Below are 19,995 nucleotides of genomic sequence, written 5' to 3' on the forward strand. Positions count from 1 at the left end.
TGGTTTTTTGCAATGCAGAAAGCTTCCATTTTTTTATGTAGTAAAATCTGTTAATTTTTTTTTTTTTTTTAAGATTTTATTTATTCATGAGAGACAGAGAGAGGCAGAGACCCAGGCAGAGGGAGAAGCAGGCTCCACGCAGGGAACCTGACGCGGGACTCGATCCTGGGTTCTCCAGGATCATGCCCTGGGCCGAAGGCGGTGCTAAACCGCTGAGCCACCCAGGCTGCCCAAGCTTTTAAAAGATAAAATAGGGGAATACAATCTTTGAGCAGGGAGGATTGTAAAAAGGCACACATTTATAAACTGGACATTAAAATTAAAGACCTATTAAAAAATAAAATTAAAGACCTATTCATCAGAAGATACCATTAATAGAATAAAAAGACAAACTCTAAAATAGGAGATGGCAATTGCAAAATAGCTTGTTTTCAGAAAGGGAAAAGACAATCTAATTAAAAACTTTCAGGGTACTCCACTGCCTCACAAGGAGGATATATCTAAATGGCCATCAAATAAGTGAGTGGCAAGCTTATCCGTTATCTAGGAAGTAGAAGTTAAAACCACATGGGACACTCAGCACATTCGCCTCGGAATGCCTAGAGTGAGTGGGAAGCGCGCAGAGCCACCACCACTGGGGAGAGCGAGTTGGTATCATCTCTTTGGGAGGTATTTTGGTTCACAAATCCAAGTATCTCAAGTTCTACTCTGAGTTACGTACCCAGCAGAAATGCTTGCCCATATACATGTATGTACCAAGAGGGTAAAAATGGTGCTACAACATTCTTTAGGGGAACCCCAAGCTGAAAATGACCCAAATATCCATCAGTGGTAGGACGGTGAGGTTGTTCTGCAGAATTGTTCCGCAGGGCACACGGGACACAATTAAAAATGAACAGGATACGTCCAACCAGCAAGACAGGAAAAGATGAATGGAAAAGGGAAGCGGGAATAAGCACCTATGAAGAACCAACTGGAATTGCTAGGATAAATGTAATTTTTAAAAATGAAGAATAGATGATTAAGAACAGTGAAAGATTAGGTTGAGGAACTCCAAGGTTATCAGGAAGAAGAAGATGGGGAGAGTGAAAGAGGTATTGAGGGTAGAAATAAAACTTTTGGAAATAAAAAGTAACCAGAAGAGAAAATATCTAAAATACTACTTGGTGTCCAGAGTTGGGAAGAGATTAAAATACATGAAACTCTCTACTTGATAAAATATAACAAATTCCTTAGAAAATCATGGTACTAAGTTCGTGAGAAAGGCAGTTTCCCAGGATCCCTGAGGAAGAGGAGAAGGAGTGGAGCTCGTGGTGGCCTCCGGCCGCACAGGGCCTGGCCCTTCCAGAGGGGCTGGCTTTTGACAGCTGAAGGGCAACAAGAGCTCAGGATCTGGGTCTACGGAAGTTGGAAAAAGACATTTCACACGATACGGAGACCATCGGAACGCCTGGCTGGCTCGGGTGGTATCGCGCGAAACTCCTGGATCTCAGCGTCGGGAGTTCAAACCCAAGGTGGGCAGGGAGCCTACTTAAACAAAACGCTGGCACCACTGAAGAGCTACATCTTCAGGAAGAACAATCAAGAAAACCTCTGTTCACCAGCCCAGGCAGCTAAGGGTCTTTGTCCAAGGCTGGGCTCCTGGGGACACAGAGCGTCCCTCGGAGATTTCGAGCAGCGAGCTTCTCTCAAAGTGGCCCCGAGTTCAAGTTTACAGATGCTGCTCGGGGAAGCCACAGTCTGAGAATTAATATGAAAATCGTACCTAACCACCAACACGTGGAGCCCACACAACCCCGATCTGGAAAGACCCATCCCTCAACCGAGGCGGGTGGCACAGGCTTCCAAAGGGGAGGCCCTACTGGGTTCATACTCCGAAATCTCAAAGACTCTTGAGGAAAAAACCAATAAGCAGCGGTAAACCTCCAAATGTCAAGTACTAGACTACAAACATGGGATATTTAAACTGATTAAATGTTACTTGTGCATCTTTGCTCCACACACTATAGTTGATCAAGAGGAGGCAAAGGCTTTTATTACGTATGTTCCAAACATCAGGTGTAAAGCTGTTTAGGAACTTCCAAGAGACGACAGGTTTGACAAGAAGAATCCTGAGCGGGAAACATCGTGCCGCACAGGCAGTCTACACCCGTGCAGTAAACAACAACAAAACACTGGAGGTTTGGATTAGCTCTAAGTCCAGCAGTTTAGGGGACCTTGTGGAATTCTGGAGACAGCCACTTTTAATAAGAAGATTAAAACCCACGATAGAGAAGCCATTCACTGCTATTGACAATTCATACATTTCAGTGACTAAAGACTCCAGCTGTTTGGCAGCAGGAGTAGCAAGTACCTTTAGCCAGTGGTAGCCACACGATTAGGGGAAAGCCACCTGGCAACAAAGCAACACGTTTCTAAATGGGAACTGCAAATTAAACCTAGAAGCTTCCCCCATGGCAATGGGGAACTGAGTTCTCGGCACCCTAACACTTGTTTCTGCATGTAATTTATGTAATTCTACACATTTTTAAAAAAGTAATCTCCATGCCCAACATGGGGCTCAAACTCCCAACCTCAAGACTAAAGAGTCACATACATTCTCTACCGACTAAGCCAGCCGGACACAAAGTGGGCAGTAAATCACACAGGTTTCAATTTGGGGGTAAAATTGCTTATGGGAACGAAGTTTTAACATTATTATGTTTCCACCCAGTGTTTACTTTTTAATGTATTCAATTCCCCTTCCCTTTAATAATGGATTAGGTTCAATAACATATCAAATAATACAGCAAGTGATTTACAAAGTGACAAGCTCAACTCTGAAGCTTATGCTTTTAAACAAGATTCAACATCTTTTATTTACATATTTTTGACATACATTAATGGTCTCATACAATTAACTAAATCTAGTAACAACAGTGAAGATGGAACATAAAAGACAATTCCAAATTTGAGCTGGGTTGAAATACATTTTCACTAACTGAAAGGTACGATGAACAAGCAGCCATTATGAAGTCATAGACTGTATGTCAATTCACTTAAAATAGAAAGTCAGCCACACAGCTACAGAAACAATGGGAAATTTGCGAATGCAAATATTACATATGCAGGTATAATGCATGCATGGCATCACATTTATTATTTTTTAAGCCATTTTTTTAAAGTAAACTGGAGTAAGTATCTTAATATATGTACATCAAGGCACATTCTTTTCTTGTGCTTTAGGAATGATTTACATGTGATTTGCTTATATCTTCATTTTATACCTTATATTAGCTTCTAATATTTAAAAAGTTTAATCCTAACAATTATAGTTTGAGTGGTAGTTTCCCACAGTTATTTTGAAGATCAGAAAACTGGATAGCTTCTAGGAGTGGGAATTAAAAAAAAAAAATCAAACACACAAATAAATATAATTCTCAGGTAACTTTTAAAAATAATTTACTTTCGACAATTTGGTGGAGCATAATCAATTAACTTCTTTAAGTCGTATACTAAAATGAGGGCTGAATTGAAGACTTTTCAATATTTTGAAGTTCCTTGACAATTATAGGGTATCCACAGGACCGCTGTAGAGGTCTATATTGCTATCCTATTTCTAAATTGCAGTTTTTCAACAAAATTGAACAATTAAACATGATACAAAAGCTGCAAACATATGAAATCTAGTTTTAACTTGTTCATTCTTCAGCAAAAGAAGATTATTTTTTTTTCATTCATTGTCCCATGTTATCAAGGAGAAATTTCCCATCAACAGTGTTTAGTAACAGTGTCCTTTGCTCATGGTCAATTTACTTGCCTTGAAGAGATAGTATATAGTAAGGCTTTAATAGGCATTTCATGCATTTTAATGGCATTTAAAAAATCAGCTATTTATTTAAGGGTTCCCCATACAGATTAAGTATACTGTGCAAACTTGATTACAACATGTAACTCATTAAGTGCTTTAAAATAGAATAAATCCCTGACTTATAAGGGGTTAAAATAAATAGTAAGTCAAGAATCACAGATTTGAAGCATTTTAAAAATGTAATATACCTATGCATCCTACTAAAATGCTTTATATTAGAATTTTTTTTCAACCTATAAACAGGGCAAATGAAATCACAAACCTCTCTATTTTGATAATAAAAGAGAAGAAGATCTGACTAGTGCAGCCTTTTAAACTCAAAGTATGTAATAATGTCAAAATGCAAGTGAAACTATATAGATTTTAATTTAGTACAGTCCTTTATAAACATTAATTCATAAAAAGTACACCATGATAAACCAATGCCACCAAGTACACTTGTTTTCAATTTCTTTACAGTAAATGGACTTTTCAACAGAACCCATTAGCCAGACAAACCGTTCAGAAATGTTAAAACCTCACCAAACAGCCCAGAACCTTGACATACAAAATCTAGGCAGAGTCACACAGTCCTGTAAACAAATGTTCTGTGAGTTCAGTATACACGTCACTTCTCTTATCTCCATTACTGCCTTCATTCTGCTTCCGAAATATGGGCCACCTCCACTTCAACAGTTTGAATAGCTTCTGCGACTTCCGACAGCTTCTGTCCCTGCTGTTGTGCCAGCACATAATTAACCACTTGCATAATACTTTGGTCAGAAAGTGTAGATACTGATGGACACTCTTCTGTAGCCGCGACAGCTTCGAGCGCTTCCATGGTTTCTCCGGTCACTACCACAGTTTCGAGTTCTTGAGGACCACTGCTTTCCTGTTCCTGCATATCTGCTGTTAAGATGCTAACGGCATGTTCCACTTGAGTTCCTTGGTTATGAAACTGAAGGGTATCTTTTTCCAGCATAATTTTGCAAGGCACATAATCTCTGTGGAACTTAGTCATGTGTTTACGGAGCGTCCGAGCATCTATGTAGGCTTCGCTACATACGGGGCAGACGTAGGGCCGTTCGCCAGTATGTGTTCTGACGTGGCGCTTTAGAGATCGGGCGTCAGCCCAAGCTACTCCACAGGTTAAGCATTCAAATGGCTTAACTCCTATTAAAGGGAGGGGGGCGGAGAGAGAGAGATGCGTGTGGTAAGGTACGAAATACAGTGACGTTCCCTGATATATAATGGTTCTAAGTACAGCCACCCACAGCCCTTTCTATGTGGACCTGGCAATCTTTTATTCAGGACCTTAATGCTGTACCGTAGAATAAACTAGATTCTGCACTCTAATCTCTCCAGACGTGTTTCCAATAAAAGAAGTTATTGACAGACAATTTTGAGTTTTCCAGGCATAGTCTCGATAGCCTTCCCTGCAATCTTATAATCTTAGGGTAAGGAAATACCCTGAATAGTACTCTGAATAGTCCAATTCAGCATAAAAATGTTGACCTAGAATATTAAGCTCACTTAAAAAAAAGGAAACTATCTACATATGCAACCACTAGGTACCCAGGTTCAGTATCACCTCGATCACTTGAATAAATATTACATGATATGAGCTTCAACTCTTATCAAAGGAAGGTGAGGTAACAGGCAAGAGGGCTGGTAAAAGGACACCCACTACTGGGTTGGCTTTTTATTCTATTTCAATATATACATAATTTAGGTACAGTTACCTTCATGGTTGTTCATGTGTCTCCTATACTCTCTTAGCTGAGTGAATTTCCTTCCACATTGTTCACACACCCGTTCCAGGTTCTGCTTTGCTCTTCCTTTTTTTCCATGGGTAGCTTTCTTTACATGTCTTCTGAACAATGCTTTCTCATAAAATTCTTTGCCACATATATTACACCTATAATAGGGAGGAAAAACCTAAATTATTTTTTTCCAAAGCAACAGCATCCAAAATAATTAATACAGGTACACATACATCTCAATTAAGTTCAGATCCTGCTCAAATTTTTCTACCTGTAAGGCTCAGTGACAGAATGAGACTTCACATGGGAATACCAATCTTTCTTCCAGCTATAGCACTTATCACAAAATTGGCACTGGAATGGCTTCACACCGAGATGTTTGTTCATGTGCTGACGAAGATCTCTAGCTTCAAAGAAACTTTTTTCACATCTGCAACAATAAAGTTCAAGCACTCAATCAGATCACTTTATTATTCTTTTATTTTTATTTTTTTATTTTTTTAAAAAATTTTTATTTATTTATGATAGTCACACACACAGAGAGAGAGAGAGGCAGAGACACAGGCAGAGGGAGAAGCAGGCTCCATGCACCGGGAGCCCGACGTGGGATTCGATCCCGGGTCTCCAGGATCGCGCCCTGGGCCAAAGGCCAGCGCCAAACTGCTGTGCCACCCAGGGATCCCACTTTATTATTCTTTTAAAACAGATTTCCAAGACTTGGGTTGCTAGAACTGTACAAAATGATCCCAAATGAAAACACAAGAATTCACCTACTATTCCAATCTTGCAATAAGGCTTCAGGGTTTTAACTTCTTTTAGCTCTGAAGTACTGGAAACATTTTTTAAAGTTTTTATTTAAACTCCAGTTAGTAACATAATTTCAGGTGTACAATATAGTGACTCAACACTTCCATATACTACCCAGCGCTCAACATTAACAAGTGCCCTCCTTAATGCCCATCACCTATTTGATCCATCCCCGAAGCACCTCTCCTCCCGCAACCTTCAGTTCTATAGTTAAGAGTCTGTTTCTTGGTTTGCCTCCCTCTTTTTTTCCCCTTCTTTTTGTTTCTAGTACTACAAACATTTTAGAATGAACCATGCAGAGCTCTCAAAGGCTGTTATATAAGACATTTGTTTTGTTTCTCCCTTATGCCCCCTCTGATCCCCCTTTTTACTCTCTCCCGTTCTCTGTCCATGTGTTTGGAGTAGGCCTCACTGTAGACCATAGGGTGAAGCAACTGCCTCAGGCCTAAGTCAATCAGAGCACAGCATTCCCTTGGCTGTAATTACTGATTAGGGATAATCAAAGGACTTAACCAGATCCAATGGATATGGATCTCAGAACCTAGCTAGGAATTACCAAAAAAGCAGCTTGAGGATTCGGGAGTGAAGATGTGAGGCTGAAACCATTGCTACTGCCTTGTCCAGAGAGCCTTGGAGACACCAAGTGCTAATGAATGTGAATCTAGTTTACATTAAACCATTCAGACTCCTAGACTTTACCTTTCATTGAAGCCAGTTTAGGTTGGGTTTTCTCTCACTTGCAACTAAAAATCTATTGGTAATAAAATATACTTGTTTTATATAATAAGACCAATTAAAGTGACATCAGCAAAAATGGCAGTCAGGAACCCCACAAGCCCACCGCTCCACAAAACTGGCCCAAACTATGAGAATCAATTTTACCGGAACTCTGAAAGTGCTTAGAAGTATACAGCGACCAGGCAAACATATAATAATAAAAAAAAAAATCATTAAATCTTGGTAAGAGAATTTTGTAGCATTTGAACTTGCCTTGGTCCCATTCCCTGCCTCAGTTCGGAAGCAGCCATGAAGACTGCATTCCCACCAGGGGTTCCTAGTGCCCAAGGGACTTTTCTCAAAGAACTGTGATTGTCTCTCTTAACCGACCTGGTGACTCCCTGAAAGATCCCCTCAAAGAGCCTGCCATTTTGTTCACCCAACTCTATCAGGGCTGAGGACTTGGGGGTGGAAAGGAGAAGTCTGTTGAAAACATTTAAAGGCAAATGTATTTGCCTCTGCACTGGGCAAGGAATAACAGTTTGGTTCAAACAATATATAAACCAAGAGCTTGGGAAAAAAGCCTGGGGAATGAAATGGTGATAGAATGGGGGCTTTGGAAAACTCTCAGATTCCCAGGAACTGAGATCCACACACTTGTCCAGGGCAAAACATAGTTAGAAAAGACCTGAGGGAAAAAAAAAAAAAAGAAAAGACCTGAGAAGGCCCTGAGCTCTCATCTCTGGCTGACTCTGCACCAACAGAAGAGAAAACCAAAATAGAGTTGTTAACAGCTTGGCTGAGTGTTGAAGGCATTCTGGAATTAGACAATGGTGATATCTAATTGCACAATGTATTAAATGTACTAAAAGTCAGTGGATTAGACATTTTGAAATGATGAATTTTATATTGAGCTTTATCTCAATTATAAAAGAGGTCTCGGAATGCCTGGGTGGCTCAGTGGTTGAGCGTCTGCCTTCAGCCCAGGGGCCTGATCCTGGAGTCCCAGGATTGAGTCCCATGTTGGGCTCCCTGCAGGGAGCTACCTCTCTCTCTGCCTGTGTCCCTGCCTCTCTCTCAATCTTGGTCTCTCATGAATAAATAAATAAATCTTAAAAACAAAACAAAACAAAACAAAAAAAAAAACAAAAGAGGTCTCAAGAGGCTTTGGAAAAGAAAAAGTCTGAAAAGGGAAAAAACTAGCAGACAGCCCAGCACCTTAGACAAACTGCCTAGCAAAAAATCTCTCGCTTGCACTGGAAACCTTTCTTATAGTCTCCATCTCCAGGTAATTACATTTGAAAAATATCTTTAAATTATTTTAAGTGAGTGATGTGGTATGGTGATTTCTAAATAAAACTAAAAAACCATAAATATCAACACCTAAGCAAAAAGAAGAAAAAAAGACTGATCCAAATCAAGAATAAATAACAAAAAGAATAAATAACAATTCAATATTATCTTCAAACATTTCCTTGTATTTTTTTTAGCTTTATTAAGGTATAACTGACAAAACTGTAAGATATTTAAAATGTACATAATGGTTTGATAAATGTATCCACTGTGAAAAGATTCCTCCTATCTAGTTAATTCATGTACCCATCACATTAGATATACGTATATATATGTGTTTAAGTTCCACTCCCTTAGCAAATTTCAATTACACAATAGTGCTAGAGACTAGAGTTATCTCAAATATTTTCTTTTGAAAATGACTTTCAAGTAGACCTACTAGGAACACAGAAAATTTAACAGTTTGTTTATGAAATACTTACTGAGTACAATGATAGCCTCGAACTTCAGGCTTTGGCTGGTGTTTCTTTAGGTGCTTGCTGAGTCCAGAGCCCCTATGAAAAGACTTTCCACAAACTGAGCAGAGGTACTTGGACTCACCTATAAAAGATAAAAAAGATCACAAATCCAACAATCAGGTGTTTTCCAACAGAATACTTTATGTCCTACTTCAGAACTTACTTTACCAAGGGGACAAAGAAGCTATCACATTTGGCAGCCACATCTCAGAACAAACCAGGTCAGAATCTCTTATTTCCTCTCAGCTACAGCACTAGCAAAGTTACCACTACCCAAAGAAACGTGACATGCTTGCATAATCCTCAGATTCTAGTAGTACAGAGTTGAATACAAGTTCTAGAACCGGTATCTACCCTTGAGTAACAAATTCCACCTAACTGCTATAAGCACTAGAAAATAATTACATATGGACTAAAAGTTCTAATAAAATGATAAGCCCTATACCATGCTGGCAGTTACATCTGCGTATTAATGAACTTTTTAAAAGCATGACTATTTCATTAGGTGCCTGGATCTAAATTATGCACGATTTAATATTCAGTACATTTTTTCCTACACTGAGGGAAACAATGAATATTCTTACACCAACTTTAAGACAGACTTAAAACTAGATTTAAGAACACTTTTTAGCCTTACTTTCATTAATAAAAAACTGCACGCATACAGCCATCAGTATATCAATACATTTTCTAAAGTAATTATAGCATAACCAATAGAACAGCATATAATATAATGTGGAGCTATATCAATACAAATTTCTCATTACCTGTGTGAATACTCATATGTTCTTGAAGACTCCGTTTGGTAACAAATGACTTAACACATAGTTCACACTGGAACTGCTTTTGTGACTGATGGAGACTCTGGTGTAATTTTAGACCATGCTTATAGATGAAAGTCTTTCCACAGACCTAAGAGCACAGGTGTTTAAACCAGTAAAATAGAAAAAGAGAAATCAGGGCTGCTGCTGAAGGATGAGGACAGAGAAAGTGTATGCCATTTTAAAGAAAAAGAATTACAAACAAAATGACAAACTGAAAGCTGAAACAAGTGTCAAGGGTATTAGCTGGTTGATCATCTTCTGACTCAGTACTTAACAAATATTGCTACTTTTCTTACATCCAGGTGATCACTGGAGCTCAAAGCAGTACAAAAGACCCTCACACTGTCCTTGTCAGACTAGTAAACAGTATACCTATATTAAAAGAGACACAGGAGCTTTATCAAGAAAATATGCTGATTTCTTGCTACATCAACTAGAACAGTGTTTCTCAAACTCTCTGTGATGAAGAACTAGGGTTTTATTTTTCCTTTCCTCAATCCATTTTTTTGTTGAATATGATAAAAAATATCACGATGTCAATTGCCCTGACAGTGTCTCGATGTCTACTCTCAATTTCTGTACATACCTTCCATGGACCACAGATTTTGAGTAGTGCTACACTAGAAGACCAGATGCCCAGTTAATGCCTATCTTTAAAATTTATGAATAAAATGATGCTTAGGACTTGGCTTCAAAAGACATGAGGGGATGAGGGAGTAGGACAGTGAGTGACAGTTATGCATAAAACACAGTTGACCATGTGTTGATTAGTTACTGATGCTGGTACATGAGGGTCAACTCTATTCTGTTATAATAAAAAGCTAAAAAAAAAAAAAAGAAAGAAAGAAAGAAAAAAGTGTGTGTAGGGAGAGAATCATTAAAAGTCTCATTGGGGAAAAAAATGGGGTCATGCTTATATGCAAGGCTACAGGGGCTACTAGAGAATTTTCACTGTTCCAAATAGCTCTGAGCTGGTTAATCACAAGATTCTTTACCTAGAAGTTTTATTTAGGCATTTAGATAGTCTCAGTCCTCAGCTCTAGACAACACACAGCTTAGAAGGATTTTTGCTAAGGAGATTTGTTTAAGCCTTGGGTTCCTTTTCAGTCCAGACTGGTCCTGCTGAAGGTTAAAGGGATGAATGGAATAATGAACTGGTTATTCTCACCCAGTATATCCTCTGAATCCTAGTAAGTTTCATGACCATCCTAATACATTCATTTCAAATCACAACAAATTAAGGAGCAAAATAAAGAACACAATTGGGAATCACCCTTAATCCAAGCAACAAACTGAGAAAGTCCTAGAATTCTGTGACGTTTTACAGAAGTGAGGGTGACTCCAGATCAACCAGTCTCATAACTAGTTAAGTTCAAATCTTCTTTATATAATAAAATAAACTTCATGGCTTTACCTGACATGCATGTGGCTTTACACCTGTATGCTTTAACATGTGTATTCGAAGAGAATATAATTTAGGTAATGTCCTTCCACATATGGAACATATAAATTCTCTTTTGGTTCTCCCCTTCTCAGACGACGTTCCTGATGTCTCATTAGATGCAGAATTGGAAGAGGATGAAGTGGGTGCATCTTTTCTGGTATGCCGAATAAGATGTGCTCGCAAGGAGGCACTGTACTGAAACTGTTTTTTACACAACTACAAAAAAAAGTAAATAAAATTCTAAGTGTAATTCTCTAACAAATGTTAAGTGAAACTTGACTCTTATTTCAGTTTCCCATTTTGTTACAAGCATATAAATCAATAAAATAGCATATAGTATACTATATAAAAGACAATATGCTAGGAATCAAATATAAGGACAAGAGGTGTTAAGACCCAGCCCCTACTCTGGAGAGGTTCATAATCTAACCATAGAGGGAGTAAGCGAAGCAATAAAAAAAGGCATCACAATGAGGAAACTAGGTCTGTCTAGAAGGAATAGGAGGACACAGAGACAGAAGAACGCTATCATTATATGAGTAGCAGTTGTTAGTTCGAGTAAAACTAGGGGTTAGAGAACGTAGAAAGATAGAACTGTGATGGTCCCTAAAATTCTTCTTTTGGTCTACTATTTATATGTATTTTTTCACTCTCTCATGATGCTTATCTTGGTAACTCTAACATGAATGAATAATGGATGGGGGCTCTCTCCCTTCACCCCTTCACTCCCTACACATACGCAGACCCTTCTCATCACCTTACTTTCTCAATATAGCTATGTCGTTGTTTTGACTAATTTCCGTGTTCACATTTTTTCCATGATGTAGTTATTATTACAGCTGGGCCACATAGTACACTACGATTCTCCCTTTCTCTGTTTTACTTATTTCTCTTTGTATTTACTGCTAATTCATCACCAAACCCTTCCCTCAATTGTCTACTGAGAGCAGATTGAAAGACATCACCTTAAGAAAGAGATCTCTGTCAAGCATTCTGTCCTGTTCCAACCTGGACTGGTTGTTTCCTATGCTTGGACTCTGCAGAATTGGCCCCCATGTTTCCCGGTTTCCCAGGTCTTGCTCATTTATTGGAACACCTCTGCCAATAAGCTTCCTGAGAAAGGGAGTTTGGGAGGTAAAACTTTTGAGATCTTGCATGTCTAAAAATGTTCTTATCTACCATCACAAATAACTGATAGTTTGGCTACAGATTTTAAGGTGGAAATAATTTCCCTTTAGAATTTTAAAGACACTGTGCCTTTGTCTTCTAGTTTCCATTGTTGCTGCTGAAAAGCCTGAAGCCAATCTGACCTTTATCTTTTCTACGAGTCTACCTTTTTTTCCCCCTCTATCATTATTTATAAGATTTTTTCTTTGTCCCCTGAAGATTTCATAATTTATCTTGATATACATCTACCTTCATCCACGGTTCTGGGTATTTAATGTGCCTTTTTTCACAAGGAAATTTAAATTCTGATATTCTTTCCTTAATGCACCAATGATTTCCTTCTCTCCATGTTCTGTTTGGTGTTATTTGCATATCAGAAATCATACACCAATTCTCTAGATTACTCTCATTTCCTAACTTTTTTATAATTTTTTCTGAGATTTTTATATTTGTAGATCCCTCAAAGTTGCTTTTTCTTGAAAAATTTATCATGGATGATTCCTGATACTGACTCATAATTGAGTGTTAAAAAACGGACTGGAATTTCTGTAATAAGTGGGGTGGGTATGTGGGGAGGTGTTAACCACAGGCTTTAGTCAGCACTCTCTCGAGGTCCTTTGTTACTGGGCTTCAGATTCCTCATCTGCGAGGAACCTTTCTTTCCTTTTGGGTTGAGGGTGTGGCTCCTAACATCCTGGGACTTGAGTAGGTAAAGAGAACTTGAAAGGTCTCCACACTCAATACCTAAGGTTTTACTTTTTCCTTGTTTTGGGTATAGTACATTCACCCTCACTGTACACAGTGTTCCCCAGAGCAGTCATGGTTTTCTCTCTCCCAGAAAATAGAAGACGGATCTTTGGCTGAGGGAGTGGTGGTGATTTAACTGGTTAACAACTGTCTTACAACCAGACTCACTTCTACTTTCAAAGGAGGCTGGCAACACTAATTCCTGAGGCATTTGGTAGTTCTACTATACAATTTGGACAGATTCTTAGCTTTCCCCACTGAAAGCCCAAGAATGAACCCATTCAAATCTGCTAAATTAGTTATTCCCTCTATTTATCAGGGACCAGAAAGTAGTTGCTAAGGTTTCCCCTCCTATTCTCTTTACCCTTCTATGAGTTTTTATTTTTCAATTTTTGAAAGTTTATTTACTTTTAAGTAATCTCTACCTTCAATGTGGGTCTTGAACTCACAAACCCGAGACCACGAGTCACATGCTCTACTGACTGAGATAGCCAGATGCCCCTGAGCTTACATTTTTTTAAATGATAATTTCAGTCTTGTCCTACTAGAATAATATCAGGAAGAAGCAAAGATACATCACTGTTTTTTTGTGGGATTTTGGGGGTGGAGGGGGTCCAAAGAAATGACATAATACAAATCAGAAGATGACTCTAACATTGCAATATAAGGGAGACAGAGAACACTGAGAGAATATATAAGTACTAGAATAACAATGAAGCAGTAAACTAGATTCTAGTCATCATGGAGTTAGACCATCTTCAATTAGCTTCCCAATTACTTACTGGACATTTGTAATCTCTAGCTCTTTCATGTTTCAGTGTGTGCATTATAAGAGCATATCGTCTCTGAAAAACCATTCCACATTCCCCACACTTATGGGATGCTGCTTCTTCAGGATTCTCTTTAGTATCTCTTTTTGGTTGTTTCATCTTCTTCCCTCTTTGAACTAATTTCTGGGCTACCTAATTAAGGGACAGAAAGCACATTCTAAGTAAATATATTCCTTTTAATTTTTAAAGCCACGAATCATGTTGTAATATTTCAAATTGATAATATTTTGTTAATATTGGTATTTAAAACATTAGGTTGCTTTCCTGCACCTACGGCCCTTTCCTCCTCAAATAATTTTCATGATAGATATTAAGTTTATGAATAGAATGCTTTTGACTTGAACTAAAATCACAAAGGTCACCTCTCCATCATACCTGCTGAACTGCTGATTTGGGAATGGCTTTCCGTTTCTGTAGCTTTTTCTCCATTCCTTTGTGCAGTCGGATGTATCCCCCTTCATTAACAGAACGCTGCCGAAGCCTGCTTCTGTAGGTTTCATCATCAGGGCCGAGGTCTGTCTTTGCTGCCAGTGCAACCAGATTTTCCTGGTCTTTCAAAGACTGGCCAAGGTTCTGCATATGCTCTGGAATGTCTTCAGCACAGATATTTTCAGGTGATGTGCCATTTCCCATATCATTGTTTTCTGGACAGCTACTGATTACATTCTCTTCTGAAAGTTTGGGGTGAGTATCAGAAACTGTGCTGTCTTCCCCGCTACCTAAAGTTTCTAGTTCTGTCTCACTGTTTTTTGTTGCTAAATCCACAGACTCCATTTGAGGATGGGCACCAGTTATACAGCCTGCAGGTGACACACTGGCTGGAGTCTCTGAAGAAGCCTGGGCTTCAGGGTGTTGTCCCGGCTCTCCATTCTGCTCAGCTTCTGGCAATTCTCCATTCACCAGTAGTACAATTTCACAATCCCCAAGTTCAGTAGATAATGTTGTTGTGGTTCCCTCGCTGCTAGCCGCAGGAGGTGTAGTAACTCCATTCTGCTCTGGTAAGTCCTGGGTAGATGCAACCGTTTGGACTTCACCCTTCTTATATACCGTTAACTGCTTCTCTTCCATTAGTTTATGTACACTTTCACAGATTTCTAAAACTTCCGACATGAAAAGATGACGAGCCAAGATGGCTACATCAGCCATGCTACAGAAGTCAAAACTTAGCACGGAAGTATAGGCAAATTCCAATAAAGGAAGGAAGCTTGCCTTACAAAAACCTACATGGAACAAATAAAATGAGGGTACAAAAAAGTTAAATAACTACTAAAACACCTTAGAAAAACAACTACATGATTATGACAATTTAAAATAAAATATAAAAACAAACATGACCATTTATTCTGCAATTAAACACTCTGGATTTGTTTTGTGTTCTGGTTGCTTAATAAGCCTTGACTAACTCACTTCTATGAGCCGAGTCTCTCAATACCTAAAATAGAAAATAATATCAGACTTACTACCTCAAAGAGTTGTTGTAAGGCAGTCATTTTCAAACTGTACTCCTTAGAACCCCGGGGGTTCCTCAAATTCCCCTCAAGAAACAGCTGCTGGAGAATGGAGGGTAAAAAAAGAGAGGGAGGCAGGTGAGTAGGCAGGGTTCAACCAACCTGTCCCCTAACCTCACTTCTGTTAAGTATAACTGTATATTTTAATAATAGAAGTCCATATAAAAATATGATTGTGAACAAAGTGCTAAACTACTGAAAATCTAAGGACAAGATCTAGCACAGGGGCATTAGCAAAATTTTTCTGTCAAGAATCAGATAATAATTACTGCAGGCTGTAAGGTGTATTTCAACTACTCAACTCTGCCACTGTAAAGAAAAGAGTGGCCAAAGATAGTATGTACACAAATGAGCATGGCTGTGTTCCAACAGGACTTTATTTAAAAGTGAGGGAAGAGAGGATTGCCCCTTTGGGCTATAGTTTACCTATTCCTGGTCTAAGGAAGGAGATAATTACTATCCCATGAGGTATGACATGCTTATTTTACGTGAGAAAATAAAAGCAGTTATTTCTAAGTTCACAATACATCACTTTCAAAAGCCATTAATAAGATCCAAAAATCAGAAGATGTAACAGTGCTAAGTCCAACTCCATCTCCACAACCAGTATGATTAAGAAGCTGTACAGCTTTCCAGAGCTTCTTTATGCAGTTAAGCAAATAATCTTATTCCCCCTTCTTACAGTAGGTAGCATATTATATACACTGCCCCGTGCCTTGCTTTTCTTATGTTATAATTTATCTTGAAGATCTTCTACCAAAACACAGAGACAAAGCAACCTTTTAAAAACTCACATTTGTTATATTTTTCAGTTTGGACTCAAGGCACATAAAACATACTCCTTTTAGATCAGCAGATAAATGATGGAGAAAAAGAAAGGAAGCCTTAAACTGTGAGGTATATTAACAGTCCAGTTGAAAACTGAGGGCACTACATATCAACATTATCAACACGGCTAATTCAGTCATCCTAGGAAAGCTGGTAATTAAATAGGCTGAAGCCATATTAATTCGGCTACAAATTATAAGATCAAGTTAAATAAGCTTGAGGTAAGTACCTCTTTCAAAATGCAAAAAACTCAAACAAAATAATGTATTTTGGCCTTCTACCTAGTACCTTTTTAACTTCTGAGTTTGAAGTCATAAGAAAAAATGCCCCATGAAAGAATTAACACTGTTCTCCAAGGAACACTTTAAATATCTAAAACAATTTTTTCAAAAGCCCACATATTTACTGTACTATACAAAAACACAAAAGAAAATTTAAAAAAATCATTCATAATTCTGCCAAGAGATAAGAGGCAGAGAATTTTGGTATTTTGTTTTTACCCCTAGCCTTTTTACGTAAAGCTAAAAAGTAGTCCCCTAAAAGTGACATATTCATACTTTGCAAAAACATTTTCATCAAAACGGACAATTTTGCAAGACAAAAAAGTTCCAGAGATCCACTACACAACAATGTGAACAAAGTTACTATTGAAAAGTCATTAAGAGGATAAATTTTATAATGGGAGTTTACCAAAATTAAACACCAAAAAAAGAAAAAACAAACCCTGACAACAATGGTTGGTTGTGGTGTTAGGGAATGTTATCAAACAGCTATGTGATCTCCAGCTAACTTGTGAAACTGAACTGAGGCACTCAAAGGCTCCTTACCACCCCCCTTCCTGTTCTTGGAATGTGGGTTCCATTTGCCTTTCTTGCTTCCAGAGGCTGCTCTAAGGACATAACCTTGAGAGAGCGATGTGATACTAAGAACACCTACACAGTTGATGTTAGTAACTTGACACAGTAAAGGCCTCTTTCTAAACTTTTAAAGATTTGGTGGGCAGATGCGGAGATCCACTCATCTTCCTACTGCTCAAGACAAGCCTCGTATGGAAGTGACCTTTGCTTGTTAAAACTGCCACCTTCAAGCTGGAATGACTGGTTTCTTTGGTACAGGGGCCAATTTCAGATTATATCAGGAAACTCATGGAGAGTTACCAACCAACATATAGAAACATTATGACAGGGACTTCCACATCCAGCAGTATGGCAGACTATGATAACCTAGTTTGATCTACTCACTTAAAAAAAAAGATTAAAAATTTTAACTATTATTTTAAATATACTTGGTACCTCAGCACTGATGAAAGAGGTTAGAAATCTTTCCTGATTAGTCATGACTACAAACCAGGCCTTAATTTGGCGGGATTTTTTTGTTGAATATATAGCACTTTCGGGGCGCCTGGGTGACTCAGCGGTTTGGTGCTTGCCTTTGGCCCAGGGCATGATCCTGGAGTCCCAGGATCAAGTCCCATATCAAGCTCCCTGCGTGGAGCCTGCTTCTCCCTCTGCCTGTGTCTCTGCCTCTCTCTCTGTGTCTCTCATGAATAAATAAATAAAATCTTAAAAAGCAAAACAACAACAAAAAAACCATATAGCACTTTGGTAGTCAAAAAATCCCCAGGCTTGGGAGGCCTGGGTTGCTCAGCAGCTGAGCAACTGCCTTCAGCTCAGGGCATGATCCCACATTGGGCACCCTGCATGGAGCCTCCTTCTCCCTCTGCCTATGTCTCTGCCTCTATGTGTGTCTCTCGAGTGCATAAATAAATAAAATCTTGGGATCCCTGGGTGGCGCAGCAGTTTAGCGCCTGCCTTTGGCCCAGGGCGCGATCCTGGAGACCCGGGATCGAATCCCACGTCAGGCTCCCAGTGCATGGAGCCTGCTTCTCCCTCTGCCTATGTCTCTGCCTCTCTCTCTCTCACTGTGTGCCTATCATAAAAAAAATAAATAAATAAATAAAATAAATAAAATCTTAAAAAAAGATTTCCCACATAGTTCTAAGGAATATGAATTCAGGGACGCCTGGGTGGCTCAGCAGTTGAGCGACTGCCTTCGGCTCAGAGCGTGATCCTGGAGTCCTGGGATCAAGTCCCACATTGGGCTCCCTCTGCCTAAGTCTCTGCCTCTCTCCTTCTGTGTCTCTCATGAATAAAAAAAATCTTAAAAAAAGAAAAAAGAGTAAGAATTCATTATGGATAGAAACACACACACACACACACGGCACCATGAACAAGAGCTAGTGGAAACAATCAGCATGAATCAAAGCCAGCAGACTTTAAGTATTGCCATGATCAGATATAGAAAGTCAAGTCAAGAGTGGCTTATCGCCAGTAAAGAGCAAAGGTCATAAAAAGTAGTCCCCTAAAAGTGACAATTGAAAAAGAAGTGTATAGAACCTTTAAAAATGGAAAAGATGGGTGCCTGGCTGGCTCAGTTGGCATGCAACTCCTGATCTCACATTTTTGAGTTCAAACCCCATGTTGGGCACAGAGCTTACTTAAATAAAACAAAATTAAAAAATGGAAAAGAAATTGGAATGAAAAACTCAGTTAAGTGAATTTAACAGCAAATTAAACACCCAAAGAGTATGTAAACTAAAATTTTCCAAAATAATCTACATAAAATACAAAAGAGATATTAAGGGTCACAGAATATAAAGTGAGAATGTTTATCTAACTGGAATTTCAGAAAGGCAGAAGAGAGAAGATGAGGCAGAAACAATTTTTAAAGGCATATCGGCTAACACTTTTCTTCAACTGATTAAGGACAACAATCTCAATTGCTGGGTTCAGGAAGTTCAACAATTTCTATGCAGGCAGTTAGAAGTCAAAGATACCCCTGCTGGATTACAAACAAAATCCAGAAATAAGATGTTTAAAGAGAAACGTAAAAATAAAGAAACAAAAAGGTTGAAAATAAAAAGATGGAAAAAGATATGCTAGGCAAATAGTAATGAAAATATTGTTTACATGTCTAAAAATTATTTACGTAAGCAGCCAACATAGATTTCAAAGGTAAAAAGCATTAATAAACACAGAAGGTCATAATCTAAGGATAAAAGGGTATTTTGTCATAAATCAGTAAGTCTAAAATTATATGCATCTAATAACATGGCTACAAGATGCAGAAAAAAGAAACCCTGAAGAAACTCAATAATAGACAAATGAATCACACTAGTTAATATTCTAAAGTACCTCTGTCAGTAACCAAAAGATTAAGCACACGAAAAAATCAGTAAAGAATTAGCAAGCTATAATATATTGAACATTGCTCCTGACAAAAAAACTCATATTCTATTCAAGCAAGATGAAACTTATAAAAATAGACCACATGTGGGGTTAAAAGCAATAAATCAGCACTATTTAAGGGAAACTTATAGCCTTGAATGCTCAAACCAGGAAGCTGGAAAGTTAACAAATTAAAAGCATTGTACTTAATAGTCAAAAAATGACAGTAACAGGGGCCCTTGTCTGGTTTAGACAGTAGAGCATGTGACTCTAGATCTCATTGTTTTAAGTTTGAACCCCACATTGGATACAGAGTTTACTTAAAAAAAATAAATAACAGTAAAAAAAAAAGTAATGCTCAAATACAGTAAAAGGAAGATTAATGAGAAGAAATCAGTAAAAGAAAATTATAGCTTTTTAAAAAAAATAACTTGTTTTTTTTTTTAAGATTGTATTTACTTTAGAGAAATAGCACGTGCAAGCAGGGGAGGGG

The 19,995-nt window shown here is 38.3% G+C and overlaps 1 protein-coding gene across 2 annotated transcripts in view; it reads right to left on the minus strand.

The window, feature by feature from the left end:
- Positions 1-2,826: 2,826 nt before the first annotated feature.
- The window catches only part of ZBTB11 (zinc finger and BTB domain containing 11), a 32,439-nt gene continuing 15,270 nt past the window's right edge, over positions 2,827-19,995 (minus strand). For both annotated transcript variants that reach the window (XM_038582680.1, XM_038582681.1), the window contains exons 4-11: positions 14,315-15,159; positions 13,892-14,071; positions 11,166-11,411; positions 9,695-9,839; positions 8,892-9,009; positions 5,864-6,022; positions 5,572-5,747; positions 2,827-5,002 (exon numbers count right to left, since the gene is read on the minus strand). In XM_038582680.1, the coding sequence (XP_038438608.1) occupies positions 4,485-5,002; positions 5,572-5,747; positions 5,864-6,022; positions 8,892-9,009; positions 9,695-9,839; positions 11,166-11,411; positions 13,892-14,071; positions 14,315-15,159 (2,387 nt within the window). In that variant the 3' untranslated portion in view covers positions 2,827-4,484. The remainder of the gene's footprint in view (positions 5,003-5,571; positions 5,748-5,863; positions 6,023-8,891; positions 9,010-9,694; positions 9,840-11,165; positions 11,412-13,891; positions 14,072-14,314; positions 15,160-19,995) is intronic.

The sequence above is a fragment of the Canis lupus genome, chromosome 33 (genome assembly GCF_011100685.1).
Source record: "Canis lupus familiaris isolate Mischka breed German Shepherd chromosome 33, alternate assembly UU_Cfam_GSD_1.0, whole genome shotgun sequence".
Taxonomy (NCBI): Eukaryota; Metazoa; Chordata; class Mammalia; order Carnivora; family Canidae; genus Canis; species Canis lupus.